The 21,230-nt window shown below is 43.5% G+C and overlaps 2 protein-coding genes across 5 annotated transcripts; one reads left to right on the forward strand and one right to left on the reverse strand.

Moving 5' to 3' along the window:
* Positions 1 to 3,307: 3,307 nt before the first annotated feature.
* NFS1 (NFS1 cysteine desulfurase) lies at positions 3,308 to 19,133 on the reverse strand. 2 transcript variants are annotated; one of them, XM_069077810.1, is made up of 13 exons: positions 19,013 to 19,133; positions 18,244 to 18,350; positions 17,528 to 17,644; positions 17,059 to 17,142; positions 15,469 to 15,621; positions 14,236 to 14,329; positions 10,022 to 10,156; positions 9,228 to 9,385; positions 8,286 to 8,391; positions 8,113 to 8,194; positions 7,060 to 7,143; positions 6,560 to 6,649; positions 3,308 to 4,977 (listed from the first exon to the last, which is right to left on the reverse strand). In XM_069077810.1, the coding sequence occupies exons 1-13, from the start codon at positions 19,089 to 19,091 to the stop codon at positions 4,914 to 4,916; spliced, it is 1,353 nt and encodes a 450-aa protein (XP_068933911.1). In that variant the 5' UTR covers positions 19,092 to 19,133; the 3' UTR covers positions 3,308 to 4,913. The 2 variants fall into 2 exon arrangements, with proteins under 2 accessions (XP_068933911.1, XP_068933912.1); XM_069077811.1 differs by lacking the exon at positions 17,528 to 17,644.
* Positions 19,095 to 20,046, forward strand: ROMO1 (reactive oxygen species modulator 1). Of its 3 annotated transcripts, none has more exons than XM_069077812.1 (3): positions 19,095 to 19,234; positions 19,450 to 19,580; positions 19,844 to 20,046. In XM_069077812.1, the coding sequence occupies exons 2-3, from the start codon at positions 19,450 to 19,452 to the stop codon at positions 19,974 to 19,976; spliced, it is 264 nt and encodes an 87-aa protein (XP_068933913.1). In that variant the 5' UTR covers positions 19,095 to 19,234; the 3' UTR covers positions 19,977 to 20,046. The 3 variants fall into 3 exon arrangements, with proteins under 3 accessions (XP_068933913.1, XP_068933915.1, XP_068933914.1); XM_069077814.1 differs by having other exon boundaries at positions 19,868 to 20,046; XM_069077813.1 differs by having other exon boundaries at positions 19,146 to 19,234; positions 19,420 to 19,580.
* Positions 20,047 to 21,230: the final 1,184 nt, after the last annotated feature.

Raw genomic sequence — 21,230 nt, forward strand, 5'->3', positions numbered from 1 at the left:
ATATCCTCAGTCTCCAAACAATTTATGTGTAGCATGGTCTGTAGCATAGCCCTGTCACATCCTCTTGTGGGTACCCTCACTGTTCTTCCCAAGGAGAGAGTCCCAGAAACACATAATATACCATAGATATAATCTGACCAGGGTACAAAACCCTGGGATTATACCCTCTCTGGTTCTGGACACCATTTTTCTCTTACTGTTTCCTAAAAACACATTAGCTTTTTTGACAAGTCACCCCACTGACTTTTAGTCTAGTTGTTGAAACAAAACCTGTAAGCAGTCTATCAAAACGGCACTGGTGATTTATACTCAGCAGTAACAGCAGTGAATTGAATTATTAGAACTAAAGGAGGGGGGGCGGAGCCAAGATGGCGGAGTAGAAGCACGACCCTCCCGCGGCTCCGGCTTCCACCCTTCCCAATCCATGTAAAAAGGGGACTCTAAACAAACTTTGGAGCTGCAGAACCCACAAAATGACACAGAGAAGCTAACCTCCCGCTGAGAACAGTCCAGCAGGCCGGCAGGAATCGGCCAGTGCAACGCTCTGGGAGCCGAGCCCAGCACCGCGCCGAGGCTTTAGCCCCAGGGCGGGCCTGACCAGCCGCCAGCCAGAGGGACTCCAGATCAGCAGCAGCTGTGGCCCTTTCCAGATTTATCAATACATAGATGCGAAGGACAAGGTGAGAGGCCAGTGCATTCTGGACTTTGGGACCCAGTAAGTGGGAGTGCGTGGCTTTTTACCCCCGGGGCGAGAAACCGCTGAGACGCTGACGTGGCGGCTTCAGCTCCTGGCCTGCAGAGTGTAGGGGGACCAAGCACCAGTCTGAGGGGTAATCGCTCTTGCTTTAACCTGCTTGGATCTGGATTGCAGTCTAGGGTGGAGGTCCTGGGGTGTGTGTCCAGCTTGCCAGAGCGTGTGGAGACCTCAGAGAGGGCACCCATCTAATACCTCCGGCAGCGTTTGGGACGAAAACTCCCCTGTCTGGTGGCAGAGTCCTACTGTGGCAAAAAGCCCAAAAGTCAAATCGTTGAGTGGCAAAATGAGCAGGCAAAGGAAACAAAGCAGACAGAAGATTCCAACATTACACTCCTATTTTGGGGATAAGAAGGAGAACAGGAGGAAATCAGTGAAGTCAGAACTCCTGCACCAAAAGCTTCAAAGGAAAATACAAGCTGGTTACAGGCCATAGAGGACCTTAAGAAGCAGATAAGAGAAGTGGAGGAAAAATTGGGAAGAGAAATGAGAACAATGCAAGAAAATTATGAAATGAGAGTCAACAGCCTGACTGAAGAAAATAATACCTAAAAAACAGACTGACCCAAATGGCAAAGGAGGCTCAAAAAGGCAATGAGGAGAAGAATGCCTTAAAAAGTCGAATTTGCCAGATGGAAAAAGAATCTCAAAAGCTCACTGAGGAGAATCATTGCTTCAGAATTAGATTGGAGCAAATGGAAGCTAATGACTTTATGAGAAATCAAGATGCTGTTAAACAGATCCAAACAAATGAAAGAATAGAAGGCAATGTGAAATATATCATGGGAAAAACCACTGACCTGGAAAATAGATCCAGGAGAGATAATTTAAAAATTATTGGACTGCCTGAGAGCCATGACCAAAGTAAGAGCCTGGAAAGCATCCTCCAGGAAGTTCTCAAAGAAAACTGCCCTGATGTTTTAGAACCAGAGGGCAAAATAGAGGTTGAAAGAATCCACCGATCACCTCCTGAAAAAGATCCCAAAAAGAAAACTCTTAGGAATATTATAGACAGGTTCCAGAATTCCCAGATTAAGGAGAGAATATTACAAGCAGCCAGGAAGAAACAATTTGAATATTGTGGAAACACAATCAGGATAACCCAGGATCTGGCAGCTTCTACACTGAGGGACCGAAGGGCCTGGAATGTGATATTCCGGAGGTCAAGGGAGCTGGCATTAAAACCAAGAGTCACCTACCCAGCAAAACTGAGTATCATGTTTCAGGGGAAAATATGGTCATTCAGTGGAATACAGGACTTTCAAGCATTCTTGCTGAAAAAAAAACAGAGTTGAATAGAAAATTTGACATTCAGATACAAGAAGCAAGAGAAGCATGAGAAGGTAAACAGGGAAAAGAAATCATAATGAACTTATCAAAGTTGAACTATTTTTTTTTTTTTGGAGCAATCGGGGTTGAGTGGCTTGCTCGGGGTTGCACGGCCGGTTGTTGTTTCTGGGTGTGGTGCTGGGTGTCTGGGCCCGGATTTGAAGCTCTTGCTTGCTGAGCCACCTGGCCAAAGTTGAACTATTAACATTCCTACATGGAAAAACAATAATTGTAACTTAAGAAACTTTTCTCAGTAGTTGAAGGGTTTAGAAATATATATATATATATATATATTATATATCTCTTTATATGAGGGTATGCGGGCATATGAATACATATGTGAATGTGTGTATATATGTTTACAGGTATACATAGATAGAGGGCACGGGACCAATTTAACAGGAAGGGATGATACTTAAAAGGTGAAATTAAGGGGTGAGAGGAATATAATGAGAGGAGATGGGGAGAGACAGAGTGGGGCAACTATCTCATACAGAAGAGGCAAGGGAAAATGGTTACAATGGAGGGGAAGAATAGGAAGGCAAAAGGGAATGGGTCAACCTTATTCCTATTGAATCTGGCTTGAGGAGGGAGGGAAATACACACTAAATAGGGGATCTCACCCTCCAGGAGAATAGGGGGGGAAGGGGATGTGAGGGGGGATGATGGAAGGGAGGGCAGGCTGGGTGGGAGGGAAGTTGGAAGCACCCACTTTTGAAAAGGGACAGGATCAAAGTAGAGAATAGAACAAGTGGGATGTGGGATAGGAGGGAGGGAAATATAGTCAGTCTTCTACAATACATCTACCATGTTATTGTTTTGCATTAGCCGCACATGTACAACCTATACTGAACTGCTTGTCTCCCCAGTGGGGGTGGGTGGCAGGGGGGGAAGGGAATGAATCTGGAATTGAAAGTTTTAAAATCAAATATTCAAATATATGTATATATATATATATATATGTGTGTGTGTGTGTGTGTATATATATACTATTATTAATACCATCTTACATGTTATTAAGAAAAAAAAAGATATACAGGCACTGAAGCATAGAGATCCACTGGAAAAGTTGAAACGGGTATGGGAGAAAATATGGGAGAGAGCAGATCGGAGGTGGGGATATCCTGTGGGACTGCTGTTTTGGGGGGATGGGTGGGGGAAAAACGGGGAGAAAATTTGTAACTCAAAATCGTGGAAACGAACGATGTAAATCAGAAGTTAATAAAGCATTAAAAAAAATTTTAAAAAAAGATAAAAAAAAGAACTAAAGGAAGGGCCCTTACATAGAAAAAAATGTGTGAAATAATCTATATGAAAATATTTGGAGGCAAAAGGCTTTGGTTAAGTCCTCTGAATCCGGTATGACAAGTCATTTCACTGCTCTAGGCTTTAGTTTCCTTGTCTATAAAATGAGGTTGGACTAGATGGCCTTTGATGCTCCTTCCAGATTTAAAACTATAATCTCTATACATGGCATTCCAAAATGTTAAAGGTGCAACCCTCAAAAGGTTTTCATGGACTCAATATTTACAGTGATTAGATAGATAAGCAAGGACTGAGCTTATACTCTGAAAGCTCATATGAACTTTGAATAGCTTTTATGATGCAGAGCTTGGCTAGCTCTAAGATAACTTTGAGTACATATGTATGTATGTAAGAAAGAATGAAAAACCATTTAAGGGTTAGTATAGGCAAAGCACAGAGTACAAGCACTATTCCATTAAAGGACCTTTAAAGAAATAGGCCTGGGGCAGCATAGTGAATAGAGCATCAGCCCTGGAGTCAAATCCAGCCTCAGACACTTAACACTTACTAGCTAGTGTGACCTTGGGCAAGTCACTTAACCCCAATTGCCCTGCATTCTCCCCTCCAAAAAGCCTAACATACATGTACATACAGGCATGTACTTGCCTTGGGAATGATGGACTGCTGCTATCAATTGTCCCAAGATTACACGTGAAACCATTACTTTATATTCTCACCTTTCCCTAAACCCAACACTGAGAAACCAGAATAGGAGGGTTTATTTAATTTTCAAGTTAATAGGTTTCACAGATGGAAACACAAATCAAAATGATACTGGGTAATAGATATATTTACAGCTATGTGTAATGAACAAAGGGAAAAAAGGTAGGAAAAGGCATAGTGAGTGTTGCAGTAGAAAATTAGGTCCATAGCCAATACAGGGGGGTTCTCTTAGCAGACCACATTACTTTTGAAGAAGCCAGAACTACTAAGCAGCAGGACTGACATACATATGAGCTCTTCCTTCCTTTTGCCAGGTCTACCCTGACACAGAGCGTAGCAGCATTATTACTCCTATCCAAGTGTTCTTGTTAGTTTAGAACAGGGGTGGGAACCTATGGCTTTAAGGCCACATGTGGCCCTCTAGGTCCTTGGGTGTAGCCTTTTGACTAAGTCCAAGTTTTACAGAACAAATCCTTTTGTGAAGGGGATCTGTTCTGTGAAGTTTGGACTCAGTCAAAGAGTCGTACTGAGGACCTAAAGGGCCACATGTGGCCTCGGAAGTTGCAGGTTCCCCACCCCTGGCTTGGGATGTGCAGATCCACCTTCTTTCTGAAGTCCTAAGGAAAAAGAGGCTTTCTGGACATCATGAAGGAGCTGAATCTGGGAGCAGAGAGCTCTGTTTTGTCTATGTCCTAGAAACAGTGTGGTATTTAGGTACACGGGATTGTAGTGAACGTAGCAAGAAAGGCAGAATCTTCCCATGGCTGTGGTGGTTTTGTAACAGAAGAGACCCAGCTGTCTGGTGGTTCTTAGGCCAGTGAAGTGGGAAGAAGCAGGAAAAATATATAGTCAGATGCTCAGTCTAGTGCTGTGTCCACTTGATGGTTTTCAGGTCAATTCCATCTTGTACCATTTCCCACAGTGGGCTGCCAATGAGAGAGGGAGACAGACATTTGATGAGTAAGGGCAATAATAGAATATTTACTAAATTAGGGCCCCTACCGAATATCCACTATATATAACTACCACTTCTGTGTGCAAAGCTACCCTAGCCTCACCTCATTCCCTTCCTGGCCTTGTTCCCAACGTTCTGTATTTCAAAACCAGGCCTTTACTGCTGTATATCTCATCCTGGGACTTCCCTTAATGCCTGCAATCTCCTCACCTTGTCACAACCTACCACCCTGGCAGTTGCTCATCTCCTCCTCAAGTCCTGGCCCCCTTCTCCCACTGGAGAGACTTCGAAAACCAGGCCTCTGAGTATCTTCAAACCCCCACTCCTCATACATACTTCCCCCTCCTTTCCAAATCCCTTTTGTGTGCAAGCTTTCCCCTTTAGAATGTAAGCTCCTCAAGGACCAACATATTCCCTCTGCTTGTATTTGTACAGTGCCTGGCATATAGTAAATGCTTATTCCTTCCCTCCCTGCTTTCTTCCTTCCTCCCTTCCTGAAAACAAGCAGTTATTCATTTCCTTTTGGCCTGGGAAGGTCACTGATGTCACCATCTAAGGCTGGTAGCTAAATAGCACAGAAGAGATATGATGCCATTGCCTAAAAGAGGGCAGTATTGATATGTCACTGTCATGCTAGAGAGGACCAGAAAGGCAGGCCCAGGACCCAAGCCTCAGGGCCAGAAGAGGCAGTTCTCACTCACTAGCTCTAATGGGGAAGTCACACAGCCTTGAAGCCCAGATTTTTGGCGGGTATTGGGGATATGAAGACAAAAAAAAAAAAAACAACCAAGTCTCTGCCCATAAGGAGCTCAAATCTTACTGGTCTAAACTACTATAAATGAAAATCTAGACTGCAAGAAGGGTCTCAGAAATGTCCTTACTCATCAGAGCTACAGCTGAGATACTGGTCACCCCAAAGGAAGAAGGGAACTGCATGCAAAGCCTCAAGAGGATCAGAAACTAGATATCTAGGGAGAGGATTCAAGCTCTGCACCCTTTGCATGGCATTGTCTACTTTTTCTGAAGCTTGAAGGGAAGACGCTGAGCTCTGATGTTACCAAGGGAAACTCTATGGTTAGCAGATGGCGGCCAGGGACCATGAGCCTTTAATAACAGAGACCAGAAGGAGGATCCTCTAATCCAGCCTCTATATACCCACAAGAAAGTCTACACTATTCTGCATGGTGCTCTTGCACAGGGGTATCTAAGTTCTCCCATCTCAAATCACAAGGATACCTAAATAAAGGAACTCTGGAGTACTCAGAATGTCAGTAAGATCATGCATCCAGGACTGGAGACTTTAGGTACCCAGAGATGAGCTACCATTTTAGTTTGAACCCTACGATAAGATCATAAGATTTAGGGTTGGAAAGGATTTTAGAAAGTATCTAGTCCAGGGTTCTATTTTTACAGTTAGAGAACCTCTCTGGAGGCCCAGAGGGACTAAGATACTTGCCCAAAGTCACAGAGATGGGATTCAAACACAAGTTATTTGAGTCCAAATTCAACACTCTTTTCAACTATGCCATACTATTTCAGGGGAGGCTTCATACCTCATTTCCCGAAGCCTTTTAACATGATGGATGCACTTTTCAGCTGTGTAGTCCACCTCTTCCTCTGTGGTGAAACGACCAATTCCAAATCTGAAACACATTGTATAACATGAGAAGGCCAGGGCAGACACTGAAAGACTCATTCATTCAGGAAATAGTTGAACTGAATGACAAAGAGGGGAAAAAAAAGAGAGGGAAGGAGGGAAGAGGTAGAAAGGGGGAGACAGAGGGAAAAGGGAAAGGTAAGGGGGAAAGTGAGAGGGAGGGAGAGATAAAGGGAGGAAGAGAAAGTAGAAGGGAGATAGAAGGAAATGGGAGAATTAAGGGAAGAGGGAGAGAAAAGGAGAGAGGGATGGGGGAAGAGAGAGGAAAAGAGAGAAGGGAAGAGAGAAGAAGGGAGGGGAGGGAGAGGAGGCAGACAAGGAAGAAAGAGAGGGAGGGATGGGAGGAGAAAGCAAGGAAAGGGAAGGGAAGGAGAGCCACAGTCCCATCCCATTGACCTGACAGAGGAGTGGGCCAGGTCTTCATCTGTGCCAATTGCTCTAAGCACATAGGATGGTTCCAGGGATGCAGAGGTACAGGCGCTAGGAAGACAACACACAAGTATAAACCAAACTGCTGAGGCAATACCTCATGTCCAATCCAGCTGCACTCATTTTGGATTTAACTTCTCCCCACAACCCGAATAAATTAATCACTGTGAAATCTCATTGTCTCACAAGATCCAGTCAGCTTTAGTGCTCCTCAGTCCTCTCTGTTGCTGAGGAGGATGGAGCCACAAACTCCTCAACCTCCACTTAAGGAGTGGAGACCAGAGAAACACCTTGATTTCTTTGACTTTTCCATCATACCATGTCCTGGTACTTATTCACAGCACTTAGCACATGGTAGGGGCTTCATGAACATTTACTGACTCCTGACAATTAAGCTCTTGACCAGCATGCATCATTACCACCACCTTTCTGACTAGTGCTTTGCTTCCTCAATCCCACAGCCTCACAGAAGCCAAGGAATTTAAATTTCTGGTCTGTAGATGTCAAAAATTCAGAGCTAACTTCCAGTTCTCTGTTGAGATCTTCAACCTCCTAGTCCAAGTAAGACCTCCAATGATGAAAATGCTAAAGTACGATGGGCTTAAAGCAAGATGATAACTTCTGAGATGTGTCTAACAAGAAAGGCAGGTTAGTAGGAAAGCTGCAGCAGAGGAGCACCTTCCTTCAAGCTCAGATGTGCCCCTCCTGGAACTAATATCTCAGGGAAGTCTGGAACCATTCCTTTAAATCTGAAAGCTTCTGGTTGTCTGAGTACCACTGGCACGACATGTGTTAACATCAGTCCCTTAGGTCCACTCTGGCCTAACATGATACCTGGCAGATGTCTCATGTCTCCCCAGTGTGTTGTAGTGAAGTAGCTCCTGTATATTACTCTGTGCCTCTTTTACAGCACTTTCTCCTATATTCTCCACACACTAAAAGGTTCAATGGGTGCTGACAGTACTTAGGTGCCCATCTGATTAGGGCTATCTCCCTCAACTCCACTACAGCCTTACTTACCTGCCTGAAGACAAAGCTACGTCCTTGAGGGCCATCAGCAGACTCTCCCCTTCCACATAGGCAAAGGACAAGTTGATGCAGCCTGAGGAAAAGAGTCTCCTGTTAGTATTCTCTAACTTCTCCCTAGACTAGAGAAGGAAAAGGATATAGAATGCAAAGTGAGGGAGCCAGACCTGGATAGTGCTGCTCTGGATCCCCATTCATCACCACATCAGGAAGGTTGCTCATTATCTTGTTTACCAATCTTTCTGCTAGCAGGGAGATCCTCTTATGGTCATTCTGAAAAACACAGGAGAATGTGACAGGGACATAAGTTCCAATTCAAGAATTTGTCCCAATTCAAGAGTTCATATGAGATATGCAAAGGAAGTTAGTGGAGAATACTACTATCCTGCTTTAAATATGGTATTCAAAATATCAGGCTCCTGCTTGGTCCAAGATGTTTGAAAAAGAGTTCAAAAAGACCCAAGATGAAGAAAATGGTTCAGAATTACAAAATGCCAAAGTTGGGAGAGACCTCAGAGATCAGATTAGATAGTACCAGCCCCCTCACTTTGAAGCCCAGAAAGGTTCAGTTAGTTGTCCAAGGTTACAAAAGTGACAAAGTAGGCACAACAATCCATTTTTCCTTCCTAAAGAATGGACTCCAGGAGCCCAAAGAAACTTCTTACTCAACAAAAGTCCAGCACAAATGTCTGAAGGTCCTGGGGGGAGGAAAGGGGTACAATAGGAAGGCTAACTGAAATCCCACTATGTTTCAGTCATCTTTATCTGTGCTCTTACTGAAGGTGGCTGACTCAGGGAGAGGAGATTTCAGACACAGAATGAGGATGAGAAGCAGCTAAATGGCTTAGTACAAAGAATGCCAGGCCTGCAGTCAGGAAGACTCATCTTCCTGAGTTCAAACACAGCCTCAGACACTTAGTAGCTGTGTGACCCTGGGTAACCCTGTTTGCCTCAGTTTCCTCATCTGTAAAATGAGCTGGAGAAGGAAATGGCAAACCATTCCAGGATCTCTGGCAAGAAAACCCCAAATAGGATCAAGAAGAATTAACAACTGAATGACAACAAAGCATGAGGGTGAAAGTGATAAGAAGGAGTGTCTTTCCCTATACCTCCATCTCTTCTTGTGACAATTCACAGGCAGCCCCCAGACCAACCACTAAGGGTGTGGGCACTGTTCCAGAGCGCATGCCCCGCTCCTGACCTCCACCACTCTGCACAGCCTCTACACGAACTCGGGGCCGACGGCGGATGTAGATCGCACCAACTCCTGAAGAAGAAAAGGAAAGAGAGAAATGGGGTGAGAACAAATGCTGACCTCAAAAATGATGAAAAGTATCCTACTCTGATTGTTTCTTTATTCAGAGTGTATTCTGCCCACAATACTTTCTGTTTTTTGCTTAGTGTTTAAATATGTAATTTATGTTACCAATTAGATTGTAGGCTCCCTAAAATGGTGATCATTTCTGATTCTCCTTTTTTCTAAACCTAGCACACAGCGTAAAGTACATGTTGAATATTCTATCAATGATGTGGTCTAAGGTATAAGATCAAACCAAGAGGTTTTCCAGAATGTCAAGTCAGCCTGGAATTTCATGCAGGCAGGTCTACAAAATGTCCATTCAGTACAAAAGCATAGAAAGCCCAATCATAGGAATCAATTCCAGAGACACACTGGCTTTTGGGTGCTTTAGAAGTAGAAACTAGGGGCATCCCAGTAAGCTCAGTCCCACATGGGAGCAAGAAGGGAAGCAAGAAGGACTGTAAAATGTTCCAAGTCCCAGTAATATATATAATACCACCCTACAGTCATTTCTTCTAGGGACAAATGTTAATAAAATGCCATGCTTCAGACAGACCCCCACTGTGAGGTTTATGTAATAACAGATTTCAAGATTTTCTTTACCTTTTGGGCCATAAAGCTTATGACCGCTGATGCTCATGAGATCAATTTTCATGTCATTCACATTGAGTGGGATTTTTCCAACTGCCTGGGCTGCATCCGTATGGAAATGTACTTTTCGCAAACTGCAAATCCGTCCTAAGGAGAGAGCAATAGGACACATGGTGGGTTGTTCACATGCCCTGTGGCGGTATTGCCCTGGCACTTTGGATCCCACAGAGAAGCAGGAAGCACAACACTAGTCCCCAGGCCAGTAGCTCTGCTGCTGAATAACCAGACTACCAACATTCTGCCACTCAAAGCCTTTGCTTCCTTGACTTTTAATTTTCTTGGACAGTAATGAGAAAGAATAAGGAAAAAAACCCCAAAGAACCACTTAGGCAATGATTACCTCATTTTCTTATGAAAAAACACCCCTTGAACATATACCATTTTCGCTGCATTTTTAGATTCCTAGAAGATACAGGGAAGCAATGATCAATGATCCCATATTATAGCAGTGCTTAAAGTCAAATGGTGTCCATAAAAAGATTTCATGAAGAACTGGCTTGCCAGCTAAGATGCCTGCCTGAATGGATCCAGCTACCCCAGTAAAAATCTAAAAACCATACCAGGCTGAAAAATGATCAACAAATCCAATGAGGAAAAAGAGTACATGACCTCTTCCACTCCAGAACTATATGAAAAGTCAGCCACAAGGCCACAGAAAATAGGGAAGTGGGTCACCAGCAAAGTCAGCACCAGCCTAGTCTATGCAAACAAGGTGGTAGTCATTTAGCCTGAAAAGAGACATGTGTAGTTTTAAAGGCTCTGTATCCTGAGACAGTAAGAATGGAGGATCCTAACCAAAGGGCTATAAAATTGTGCATAGGGGCGGCTAGGTGACGCAGTGAATAGAGCACCAGCCCTGGAGTCAGGAGGACCTGAGTTCAAATTTGGCCTCAGACACTTAACACAAAAAAATTAGCCATGTGACCTTGGACAAGTCACTTAACTCCAACTGCCCTCCAAAAAGCAAAAAAAAAAAAATTTGTGCATAACCTTTGACCCAGCAAAGAGAGATCTAGGTCTATGATCAAAGAGATCATAAAAAGGGGAAAATGACCCACACGTATAAAAATATTTAGAGCAGTTCTTTTTGTGGTGGCAATGAATTGGAAATTGAGGAGATGCCCATCAATTGGGGAATGGCCGTACAAGCTGTGGTATATGAATGGAATAGAATACTATTGTGCTATAAGAAATGATGAGGAGGTGGGCTTTGGAAAAATCTGGAAAGATTTATATGAACTGATACTGAGTGAAATGAGCAGAACAAAGAACACTGTACATAGTAACAGCCACAATGTATAATGACTGACTTTGATAGACTCAGCTCTTCTCAGCAATGCAAAGATCTAAGACAGCTCCAAAAGACTCACGATGGAAAATGCCGTCCACCTCCAGAGAAAGAACTCAGGACTCTGGACACAGAGGGAAGCAGACTATCTGCTCTCCTTTTCTTCTTTCTCGTGGTTCCCCCTATTAGTTCTCTTTCTTCTTTACATCATGACTAATGTAAAATGTTTAATATGAATGTATAAGTAGAGCCTACATCAGATTGTATGCTTTCTTTGGGGAGGGGGCAGGAGAGGGAGGGTGAGAAAATAGAAAACTCAAAATCTTATGGAAGTAAATAAATTATATATATAAAAAAAAGAAAAAAATAGAATGGAGGCTCCCTTGGGAAAGTCCCAGGGTGGTCTAGACCCTTGAAGTGACTGGAAGTAATTGCCACTATGGTCCTAGAAGTGCTCAGATTTGTACACTCAGGGGTTCTGCAGTTCCTAACACTGTCCTGAGACACAATAAAGAGACCTAATCTGATACTTGGAACCTCAAAAATCTAGAGGCCTCACCCTAGGAAGCAGAAGTCAGCGCAGGAACACAAAGCAAGCACAAGGAGCACTGACTGTCTCATCCAAAAGTGTAGCAGGGGGCAGGAGCAGAACCTGGCCCTGGTACAAAGCCCTGATTCAGGACCTTAGACTGAAGAAATAAATAAACCAAATCATATCCTAACAATGATAAAGAATTATTGGAGCTCCAAGATACCCCAAAATTCAACCTATATGAAGAGAGTAACTCTAAAGCAATTGCAAACAAAGGAAAAAATGGATTTTCCACAAGGACCACATGAATGTCTAGATGAAGTAAGAGAGTTAAAAAAATCAACTTATTAATAAATACACAAATATTTTAAGTGCCTACAATGTACACTGTGCTAAGAGTTAGTGATTTGAAACAAGGCAAAAGATAGTCCCTGCCCCCAAGGAGCTCACAATCTAATAGAAAATACAATAAGGAAGCAAATATGTACAAAAAAGTTAGATACAGGATAAATAGGAAATAATTAACCGAATGAAGGCATTCAAATTAAGAGGGGTTGTGAAAGGCTTCCTGTAGAAGATAGGATTCTAGATGGGACTTAAAAAAAGCCCAGGAAAGTAGTAGGTAGGGATAAGGATGGAGAACGTTCCGGGCATGGGGGACAGAAAGTAAGGGTTAACACGAAAGATAGGAGGAGACTAGGTCATGATGGGCTTTGAACCCAAGTAAAGAATTATGTATTTAATCTGAGACGTGACAGGGAGCAGTGGAAAATAAAATAAAAGCTAAGGAAGAAAAATTCGGAAAGAAGATTAACAGTGTGGAATAAGAGGTACAAAACCTTAACCAAGAGAAAAAAAAAATCCCTGAAAATTAGAATAGAACAAATAAAAGCTAATGACAGCAAAATCAAAAGGGTGAAAAAAACTGAAGAAAATGTAATGTGTCTCAGCAAAAAACAACTTACTCTGAAAATAGATTTAAGGAGATCTAGGGGTATCATTGTACTATCTGAAAGCCATGACCACAAAAAGATACTACACATTGTATTTCAAGAAATCTTAAAACAAACCACCTGATCCTGAAGGGGGAATTGAAAAGAATAAAAATAAAAGCAAAGTAAAGCACTGGAAAATAAAGGGGTGCTTATCAATTGAGAAAGAGTTGAACAAATTGTAGCATATGAATATAAAACTAACTGATCCAGACTGAAGTGAGCAAAACTGAGAGAACAATTTATACAAGGACAACATAACAAAAACAACTTAGAAAGATTTAACAACTGTGTTCAAACCAACGATCACATCTCCAGAAAATATATGATGAAGCATGTTACCCAGTTCCTGATGGAGAAGTGATGGACCCAAGGTATAATAAGAGACATATTCACATTTTTAGACATAGCCACTGTGTAGATGTTTTGCTTGACTATGCTATTTGTTACAAGGATTTCCTCTCCTCACTCTTTTTTTTTTTTTTAAGCAATCAGGGTTAAGTAACTTGCTCAAAGTTACACCACCAGTTATTTCTGGGTGTGGTGCTGAGTGTCCAAGCCCAGGATTTTGATCTCCAGGTCATCCTGACCCTGGAGATGGTGCTCTGACTGCTGAGTCACCTGGCCGCCCCTAAGCAATTGGGGTTAAGTAACTTGCTCAAGGTTACACGGCCAGGTGTTTCTGGGTGGGTGCTACTCACTGTTTTTAATTGGGAGGAGGGGCTGGGTAGTGGGGAGGGCTAGCAATAGTGATGCCAACAAAAAAGCATCACTGAAACATTTAAATATTTCGTAGAAATGAACAGAGGGAAGTTTAGAAGGAAGCAAAGACAAACAAGACAATTCTGAAAGTATCATTTTCAATTTATAGTATCTTCTTTAACAGAGAAAACAGGTTGGAATGGAAACTCATGGTTTTATAAACAATCTTTTTGTGTTCTGACTGTTTATGAGGAAAATGTTCATTTCTGGGAGGTACTTAAAGTCAGAATAAAAGAATTTTTAAAAAAAGAACTGACTTAAAGGTCAAAGGATTTGGAAATGCAGGGGAACAATGAGTATTTTTTGTGCCAAACACAAAAGATGCTTACTTAGCATCTGCCCACAGCTAGTGTCTAATCAATGCTAATCTACTGCTCAGTTCAGTAGAGTAGCTGGGGGCTTCCTCAATGACCTGGGACAGAAGAATTCTACCTCACTTTTAGAAATCCATACCAGACCATAGCAGGAAGTGCCTACACTCCATGACAGGATTCTAAATGGCTTAATTCAGACTTTTCCCTTTGGTGCCAGGTGGCTCACTACCACTCCAGTGCTGCTGACCTTGGCAGGAAGCAGAACTTGAAATACTCACCAATGTCTTCAATAGGTTGCCTCACTCCAATCTCATTGTTCACAGTCATGATAGACACAAGGCTTGTGTCTGGTCGGATTGCTGCCTCTAGCTCCTAAAGGGATAAAAAATGGGGTAGAGTGAGGGGGAAGAAGGGGAACTTGACTGCATCTTTTCCTTCTCAGCATACCAGCATTCCTAGCCTTAGAAGATGTAATCTCCTCTGATTTTCATGGGATGCAAGCTGGCTGGATGAGCACTGATGGACAGTAGGACTATAAACTCCATAGAGTTGGGCACTATATCTAAACCAAATGATATGAACAACAGCATCTATCAATCTATCAGCAAATAGTTAAGTATCTGCTATGTGTAAGGTCCAAGACTAGGTACTAGGGAAGGTATGCCAAGAAATCTAAGATATATTCCTTGCCTTCAAGAATGTGACAGATCAGTTGGGATAAAAGAACTATAGAGAATCTCAGAGATGGAAAGGACTGCAGAGGCCATAGAGTCCAATACATTTTTAGAAGGTTGGAAGCTGGGATTTGCCATTATAATTTCAATGATGTAGATAATTCCTGGTAAGAAAGCTCCTTCTACAAATTCAGATCAGCAACTGTTTTGTATCATTTTCTTGGAGAGATGCTTGGGCCACTGAAAGGTTAAGTGATTCACTCAGGCCCACACAGTCAGTATATATCTAAGGCAGGATTTAAACCCAGATCTTTCTGATCTTGCCTGCTGTTTATCCATTACTCCACTCTGCCTCTCTTGCACATGACAGTTATCTACATAGAATTCTCCTTAACAATATCCCCACACGGTCATGAGGTCTTCCCTTTAAGAGCAATACTGAAGAGGAACCAACTGCCTGAGGAGGTATTACATTTCAGTATCTAACATGCTCTATGTAAAGGGAAAACAATGAAAATTGGCAAATAATTGCCATGTGAACAGTTGGAAATACATCATTAGAGGAAGAGGTCATATTGGGCAGCGGGAGACAGAGAGGGCTTCATGGAAGGGGTGGGACCTATACTGGACTCGAGTAAGTGAAAGGGAAATGCACCCTCAGTTTCAGACCATGGAGGAAGATGTGCATGGAATGTTGGCAATACAAGAAGCAGACCAGCCCAGCCTCAGTGAATGGGTCCTGTTATAGAGGAACAGTAGGAGATAATGTTGGGAATTAGTTGCAGCCCCATTCTACTCCCTCTTCAGACTATGTTCTTTACTGAGGGGCCTTCTCACCTTCAGATCAATGATTCCACTCTTCTGCACTGGGAGATAAGTGACCTGAAAGCCCTCAGCTTCCAGAGAACGACATGAGTCCAGCACACATTTGTGCTCTGTTTGTGTGGTGATCACATGCTTTTTCCGTAACTTGTAGAATCTGGCCACCCCCTAGAAGTTGGTGAGAAAGGGAGAAGATATTGAGGCAGAAAAACAATGTCTCTAATTCCTTTCAGGACTGGGGAAGGAGACAAGAGGGCAATAGAAGAGGAGTCTTCACAGAGGCTATTCATCCACTGTATGGCAGTTCCTAAGAACATACAGAAAAGTTTCTTTACCCACCTCAACTAAGACAGTGGCATTTTAGATTATGTTATTTTCAGACTTCCCAGGGTAAACCTTTTCTAAATGCCAAAGGAATTTTTGTATTTCTTTCCCAAGTGAGAGCAAATAATTTTCATTTAGAGAAGAGAGTAGGTTGCTTCCAAACCTTCACTTTGGTGCTATCATTTTAAGGTACTACAGGGAGGATAAAGACAGGATTCTAGCTGCTTTAAAACCTATTCCAAACTTCTTGTCCAGGCCAAGGTCAAAATGGATTGACATTGGCAGCAAAGCAACAAAAGGACAGTGTGTGTATGAAGTGGGAGGATCTGATAGGAATCTGTAATTTATTTTGTCACCCAGTCTCTTATTCTGTGGAACCAAGGGGAGTTTATACAGCTTACTAGTGAAAGGGGAATTTTGCTTGGATTACGATTGTATTCACAGAAACCTGTCCCTAGGTCAAAGGAACCACAGAAGAGATGACACTAAAAATAAGAGAACCTGATTATGATTGAAAGGGAAAGAGATAAAAGGGGTTGAAGAGAAAGTCTTAGGCCTGTGCAACCAGGTCCATAGGATAACACCAGTGGACCATGACCTACCCCTCATATGGAGGCAGACACTTAAGGAAGGTGTAAAAACACTTGCAGGATTCTACCCTGGCCAGAAGCAACAATGGCAATTGGGAGTGGCAGGAAGAAGTAAGCTTTGCATTCTTATACACCAGAATAGAGCTGGAGAAACAAGTGGTAGAGAAATGAATTAACACTGAACTGAAAAACTGGAAAAAGAAAGCATGCACACTCCTTTACTGAAGCATGCCACACAAACAAGTTGTTATAATGTAGGCCAGATGGGGTTGAAAAGGTTCACTGCAGCTACTAGAAAAGGTGGTAACCCAATCAAATGTTCACTGTACACTTTCTGGATTAAAATTCAAAGGCTACAGAGAGAATATCTTCCCTCTTCAGAGAGAAGTCTTCTATCTACACTAGAAACTTCCCAAAACAACTTATTAAACATTATGTTCTCTCAATATGAAGTTCCACGATGTGAAGTGGTTTGGGGAAGTGTTTTGGAAAGTTACAAATGGAGGTAAAGGCCATATTTGGGTGCCAGGAATAGAGGTAGCTGGGATGGGAACTTCTAAAGGCTGAGCTGTTACAAAGAAGTCATTCGAGGTCAGAAAGGTACTGGCATACTTAATCCCCCTGACCTCAGCTGTTAGTTTGAGATTCACTTTTGTACTGCTTTTTCCTTTTCTCTATTTCTTCATCTTACCTTAATTGCTAAATTGTTGGATTCAGTGGCTCCACTAGTGAAGATAATCTCACGGGGGTCAGCCCCAATCAGTGATGCCACTTGCTGTAATGGAAGGAGCAGTCACTTTAACATTTGATGTCAATGACAAAAAGTCACCACACCAGACAGAGCTGACAAAATCTAGCTCCTGGAAAGAAAAAGGATAGTACAGCAAAGATCCCTCATCACACTGTGCCCACTATTTCTGTATTTTCTGGCAGAATGGTTATAAATTTTGTCCTTAATAGGGTCAGGAAGTATAGGGTATGTTTTAGGAATCTTTTTGAGCTCTTGTAACCATTTCCACTTCAAGAAGACAGAAATATTCTCCTTCCAATCATGAAAAAAAAAAAAGCCCAAATTCACTTCCAATCCCCGGATCCAAACTGCTAGAAGTTAAACTACCCAGGCTGTGGGTCCCATCCCCCTTGAATCTCTTTATTCTTGCCTGGCGTGCATGCTCCACAGCAGCCTCACTTTCCCAGCCATATGAATGAGTCCGGGAGTGTGGGTTCCCATAGTAGTTGATCAGGTAGGGGAGCATGGCATCTAATACTCGAGGATCCTAGATATAACATAATCCAAATTAGAGTCACCCCAATGGAGCCTCTTTCCACTAGCTGCTTATTCTTATACCTGCCAAGATGGTTTAGCAGAGATATGATTCTTGGGTAAAGCATGGGAAACAGCAGCAGAGGAACATTTCTTCCCCTGCCATAACAGCCTTTAATCAGATCTTGTTTTAAATCATATCAACAATTAGATTTATATAGCACATCCAGTCATTTGGTTCTTAAAAGAATCCGAAGAAGTATAGATGTAAAGTATTATTATCCATTTTACAAATGAGAAAAGATCTAAGTAGAGAAAAACACTGCCCAATTTGGGTATTGGCAGATGTTTCTACTATATCAATTACCTTTCATTTGTCCCTTACAGTTTCCACATTACTTTTACTCCTATTCAGTTTCATGAAACTTAATATTTATTAAGACCTTACTAAGTACGTGACACAATTTCAGGTGCTGAGCACCTAAAAACGTTACATGCCTTCAAAGAGCCTACATTCTAGTATGAATTGTTATCCTACCCAACCCACTCCCAGGCCTAGCACTTCTTCAAAAGCTACACTTCAAAAGTTGCTGCACCCAAGCTGCTGCCCACCAGCGGAGTAGTGGCTTGCACATCCATGTAGAGGGGCCGAAGCACTGTCTCCTCCATGGGAGGGACCACATCTGAGAAGCCAGATGGGTGAGGTGACTGGTCTACACCTGAAAAAAAACAGAGGGAGAAGAGTGCCTTGTCTGAAGATAGTTGGGAAGAGAAGACAAGTCTAAGGGGAAAGGAGATGGATGAAAGTAGCAAGAGGAAAGCTGAAGGATGAGGGCAAGTTACAGGACATTTACGGCACAGAAAACGGGAAGGGGAAAATCAGTCTTCTGGTACAGAAGCCTTGATGGGTTAGGAGGCTGGCTTGAGGCCGAGTCCAAGCTTTTATTAGCTGGATGGTCTAAGTGGATGGGGGTAGGTCAGCCTTGAGGGCCTGGGATGGTCTGAGGGTATGGCTGGGAGAGGGGCGGGTAGTCTGCCTGAGACTGGAGGTGGGAAGGCATATAGGAGGGGTGGTCTCAGTAGAAAGCGGGTCGTGTTGTAACCAGTGAGTCGGGTGTGCGGTGGTGAGGCTGAACGCGGCGGCGTTGGGGGGGAGGGGATGGTAGGGGTCGGCCAGAGCGTGTGAGGTCCGGCCTCTTGCGGAAATCAGAGGCAAGTGGGTCTGGGTTGAGTATATCAAAGTCGAACTCGGTTATTTAAAATCCGGCGGGGAGCAAGAAGCTTCGCCATACTTGAAGAAAGGGTTAGGAGGTAAATGGGAAAGTATGAGAGGGATTGGGGAAAGTGGGGAGGTGTGGGGAGAAAAACCAACAGCCAATACCGCGCAGGCGCAATCCCCGACGCGGAGGGGAGGGGCCCAGGACCCTGGTCGCGGCTCTCCACACAGCTCGCCATAGCATCTTCTCCGCTGCTTCCCGGTGCCGGAAGTGGCCTCTCACTTCCGTTTAGTATTACCCGGAAGTTATTCCTCACCGTCCCCGGAAACTACACTAACCTCCCGCCTCCCTGGACGTAAAGCGGAGCGATTGAGGCCAAAAGCGAGGTGAGCGCTGTTCGGGCTGGGCTGGACTGGACTAGGGGTGCTGCCAAGGGCTCGGGAGGGTGACCACAGTGCGGGACCCGGCGTCTGCTTTCACCGCCGCTTGCCTGCCGAGCTTTCCCTTCTTCGGGAATGTGTGGACCGCAGCCGTGATCCTGGCCTTGCCGAAGGCCCCGGCTCCTCCTCAGGTCCGGCCCTGCCCGTCTCTCCCCGCACAGATGCCAGTAGCCGTGGGTCCCTACGGACAGTCCCAGCCCACCTGCTTCGACCGAGTGAAGATGGGTTTCGTGATGGGCTGCGCTGTGGGCATGGCGGCCGGGGCGCTTTTCGGCACCTTCTCGTGCCTTAGGTGGGTCCGGCCCTCGGGCTTCGTCTCTGACCCTTGGCATGCACAGGGTTAGCGGGTCGCAATCAGGGGGCTCCAGGCCTTGGAGGCGACAAGAGCTAGGGGAGGGGCGAGGGGTGGGCCGGCACTGGGAGGGTGGTGTCGGGGCTTGGCGTGGCCGTGGCTTTAGGTCAAGGGGCAGGCTGAACTCCCTAGGAAGGAGGTACCTGGGGCCAGGAATTGGGGACGGCGATAGGTCTTGTGTCCTTGAGCCTCTCCCCATTTAGCTCCATTCAGGCTTACTTCTCCAGGATCGGGATGCGGGGCCGGGAGCTGATGGGCGGAATTGGCAAAACCATGATGCAGAGCGGGGGTACCTTCGGAACGTTTATGGCCATCGGAATGGGCATCCGCTGCTGATCGCGCCGGCTGCACCTCTCTCAACATCCCCTCACACCTCCTTGTATAATATAATAAAAGGCTTTGAGTATGTGCGAGTCTTTACTTTCAGGCTTTGGAGCCAGACTGTTTCAGAAACTGGTCTTTCTTGTTGCCCTTGTCCCTGGATTTAAGTCCTTAATCTATGGCCACTACCTGCTTGTAGGACAGAGCAACTCATGATACTGCATTATTTCCCCCCCACCCCTTCTATTCCATGGTTCCAAGTGGAAGCTTAGACAAGAAGGGTAAAGATTTGTGGTATAGTAAAGCAATGGCTTTGTGATTAGAGGACAAGCAGGAGGCTTGCTTAGCTGTTATCTTAAGCAAGTCTTTTCATTTGCCTGGGCCTCAGTTAATTATTTGTCATAAGTGAATCCTGTAATTCCAAAGGTCTGAGTATAGCCAAGGAATGATGAGTTAGTATCTTGACCCTAAATTTAATCTGCAGTCATTGGCTGATGCATTCTAGGGTACCTTTAACCTATTTACTCAAAGGTTCACTACGTTATAGAGTTGCACAAAAAAGGAAAACTTGCCAGGATCTGATATAATAGCAAGCTATATGTAGGGTTTTTTTTTTTTTGATTCTGTATATATTTTGATGATGGGCAAAATAAAAATGATACAATTTACTTAAGAACTTGAAATGGGCTAAGGGTGTGACAAATTGGACAGAATAATAGTGATCTACAGAATAGTGTGAAAATTAGAGCAGCGTGATATTGAAGTGGTACAATTTGAACAAATGCTTATTAAAATGTGAAATACAGAACACTACATTAAGCTTCTGATAGCGTTTTTCATCAAGACAGATTTCTGAACCTGCTTGATTGCTCAGTCATTTCTAATGTTATAGTTCTAAGATATGATGAAAATATTAAAAGTTACTAAGTTTTGCCCTTTTGAACTCTTAAAAACTAGCTCACTAGTTCTCTTAATTCTATTCAGACCAAACGTTGCTAATATCATTTGCTAAGCACTGGGAGAAAGGCAAGCTTCTTGGAAAAGTTTATGAACACAGAAACCATTCATTGGTAAACAGCTCCTTTGAGGGCAAAAGGTGCAAAGTTGCCTTTTTTTTTTAAACGTGCTGTAAGAAAATTTCCTTTTTAGATACTCTTTGAATTTTGACATTATTGGGTAGTGGACATTCAGCTTCATTCAAACTTCTGAGAGTCAAAACTACTTTCCCCTTGGTAATTTAATAAAGGAAAGTATTCATTTTGTACTTGG

This window comes from Petaurus breviceps, unplaced genomic scaffold (assembly GCF_028583685.1).
Source record: "Petaurus breviceps papuanus isolate PSGF00001 unplaced genomic scaffold, PetGlider_PUasm1.0 90994, whole genome shotgun sequence".
NCBI lineage: Eukaryota > Metazoa > Chordata > Mammalia > Diprotodontia > Petauridae > Petaurus > Petaurus breviceps.

Bases quoted from the DNA above. Each gene is read 5' to 3' on its own strand.
- NFS1 (XM_069077810.1), bottom strand. From the start codon at position 19,091: ATGCTATGGCGAGCTGTGTGGAGAGCCGCGACCAGGGTCCTGGGCCCC. The intron at 17,143-17,527 runs GCAAGAATAAAG...CTTCCATTACAG, and splicing joins CTGTGGAGCATGCACGCCAG to CAAGTGGCATCACTGATTGG. The intron at 15,622-17,058 runs GTAAGATGAAGA...ACCAACTTCTAG, and splicing joins CCAACAATTTAGCAATTAAG to GGGGTGGCCAGATTCTACAA.
- ROMO1 (XM_069077812.1), top strand. From the start codon at position 19,450: ATGCCAGTAGCCGTGGGTCCCTACGGACAGTCCCAGCCCACCTGCTTC. The intron at 19,581-19,843 runs GTGGGTCCGGCC...CTCCCCATTTAG, and splicing joins GGCACCTTCTCGTGCCTTAG to CTCCATTCAGGCTTACTTCT.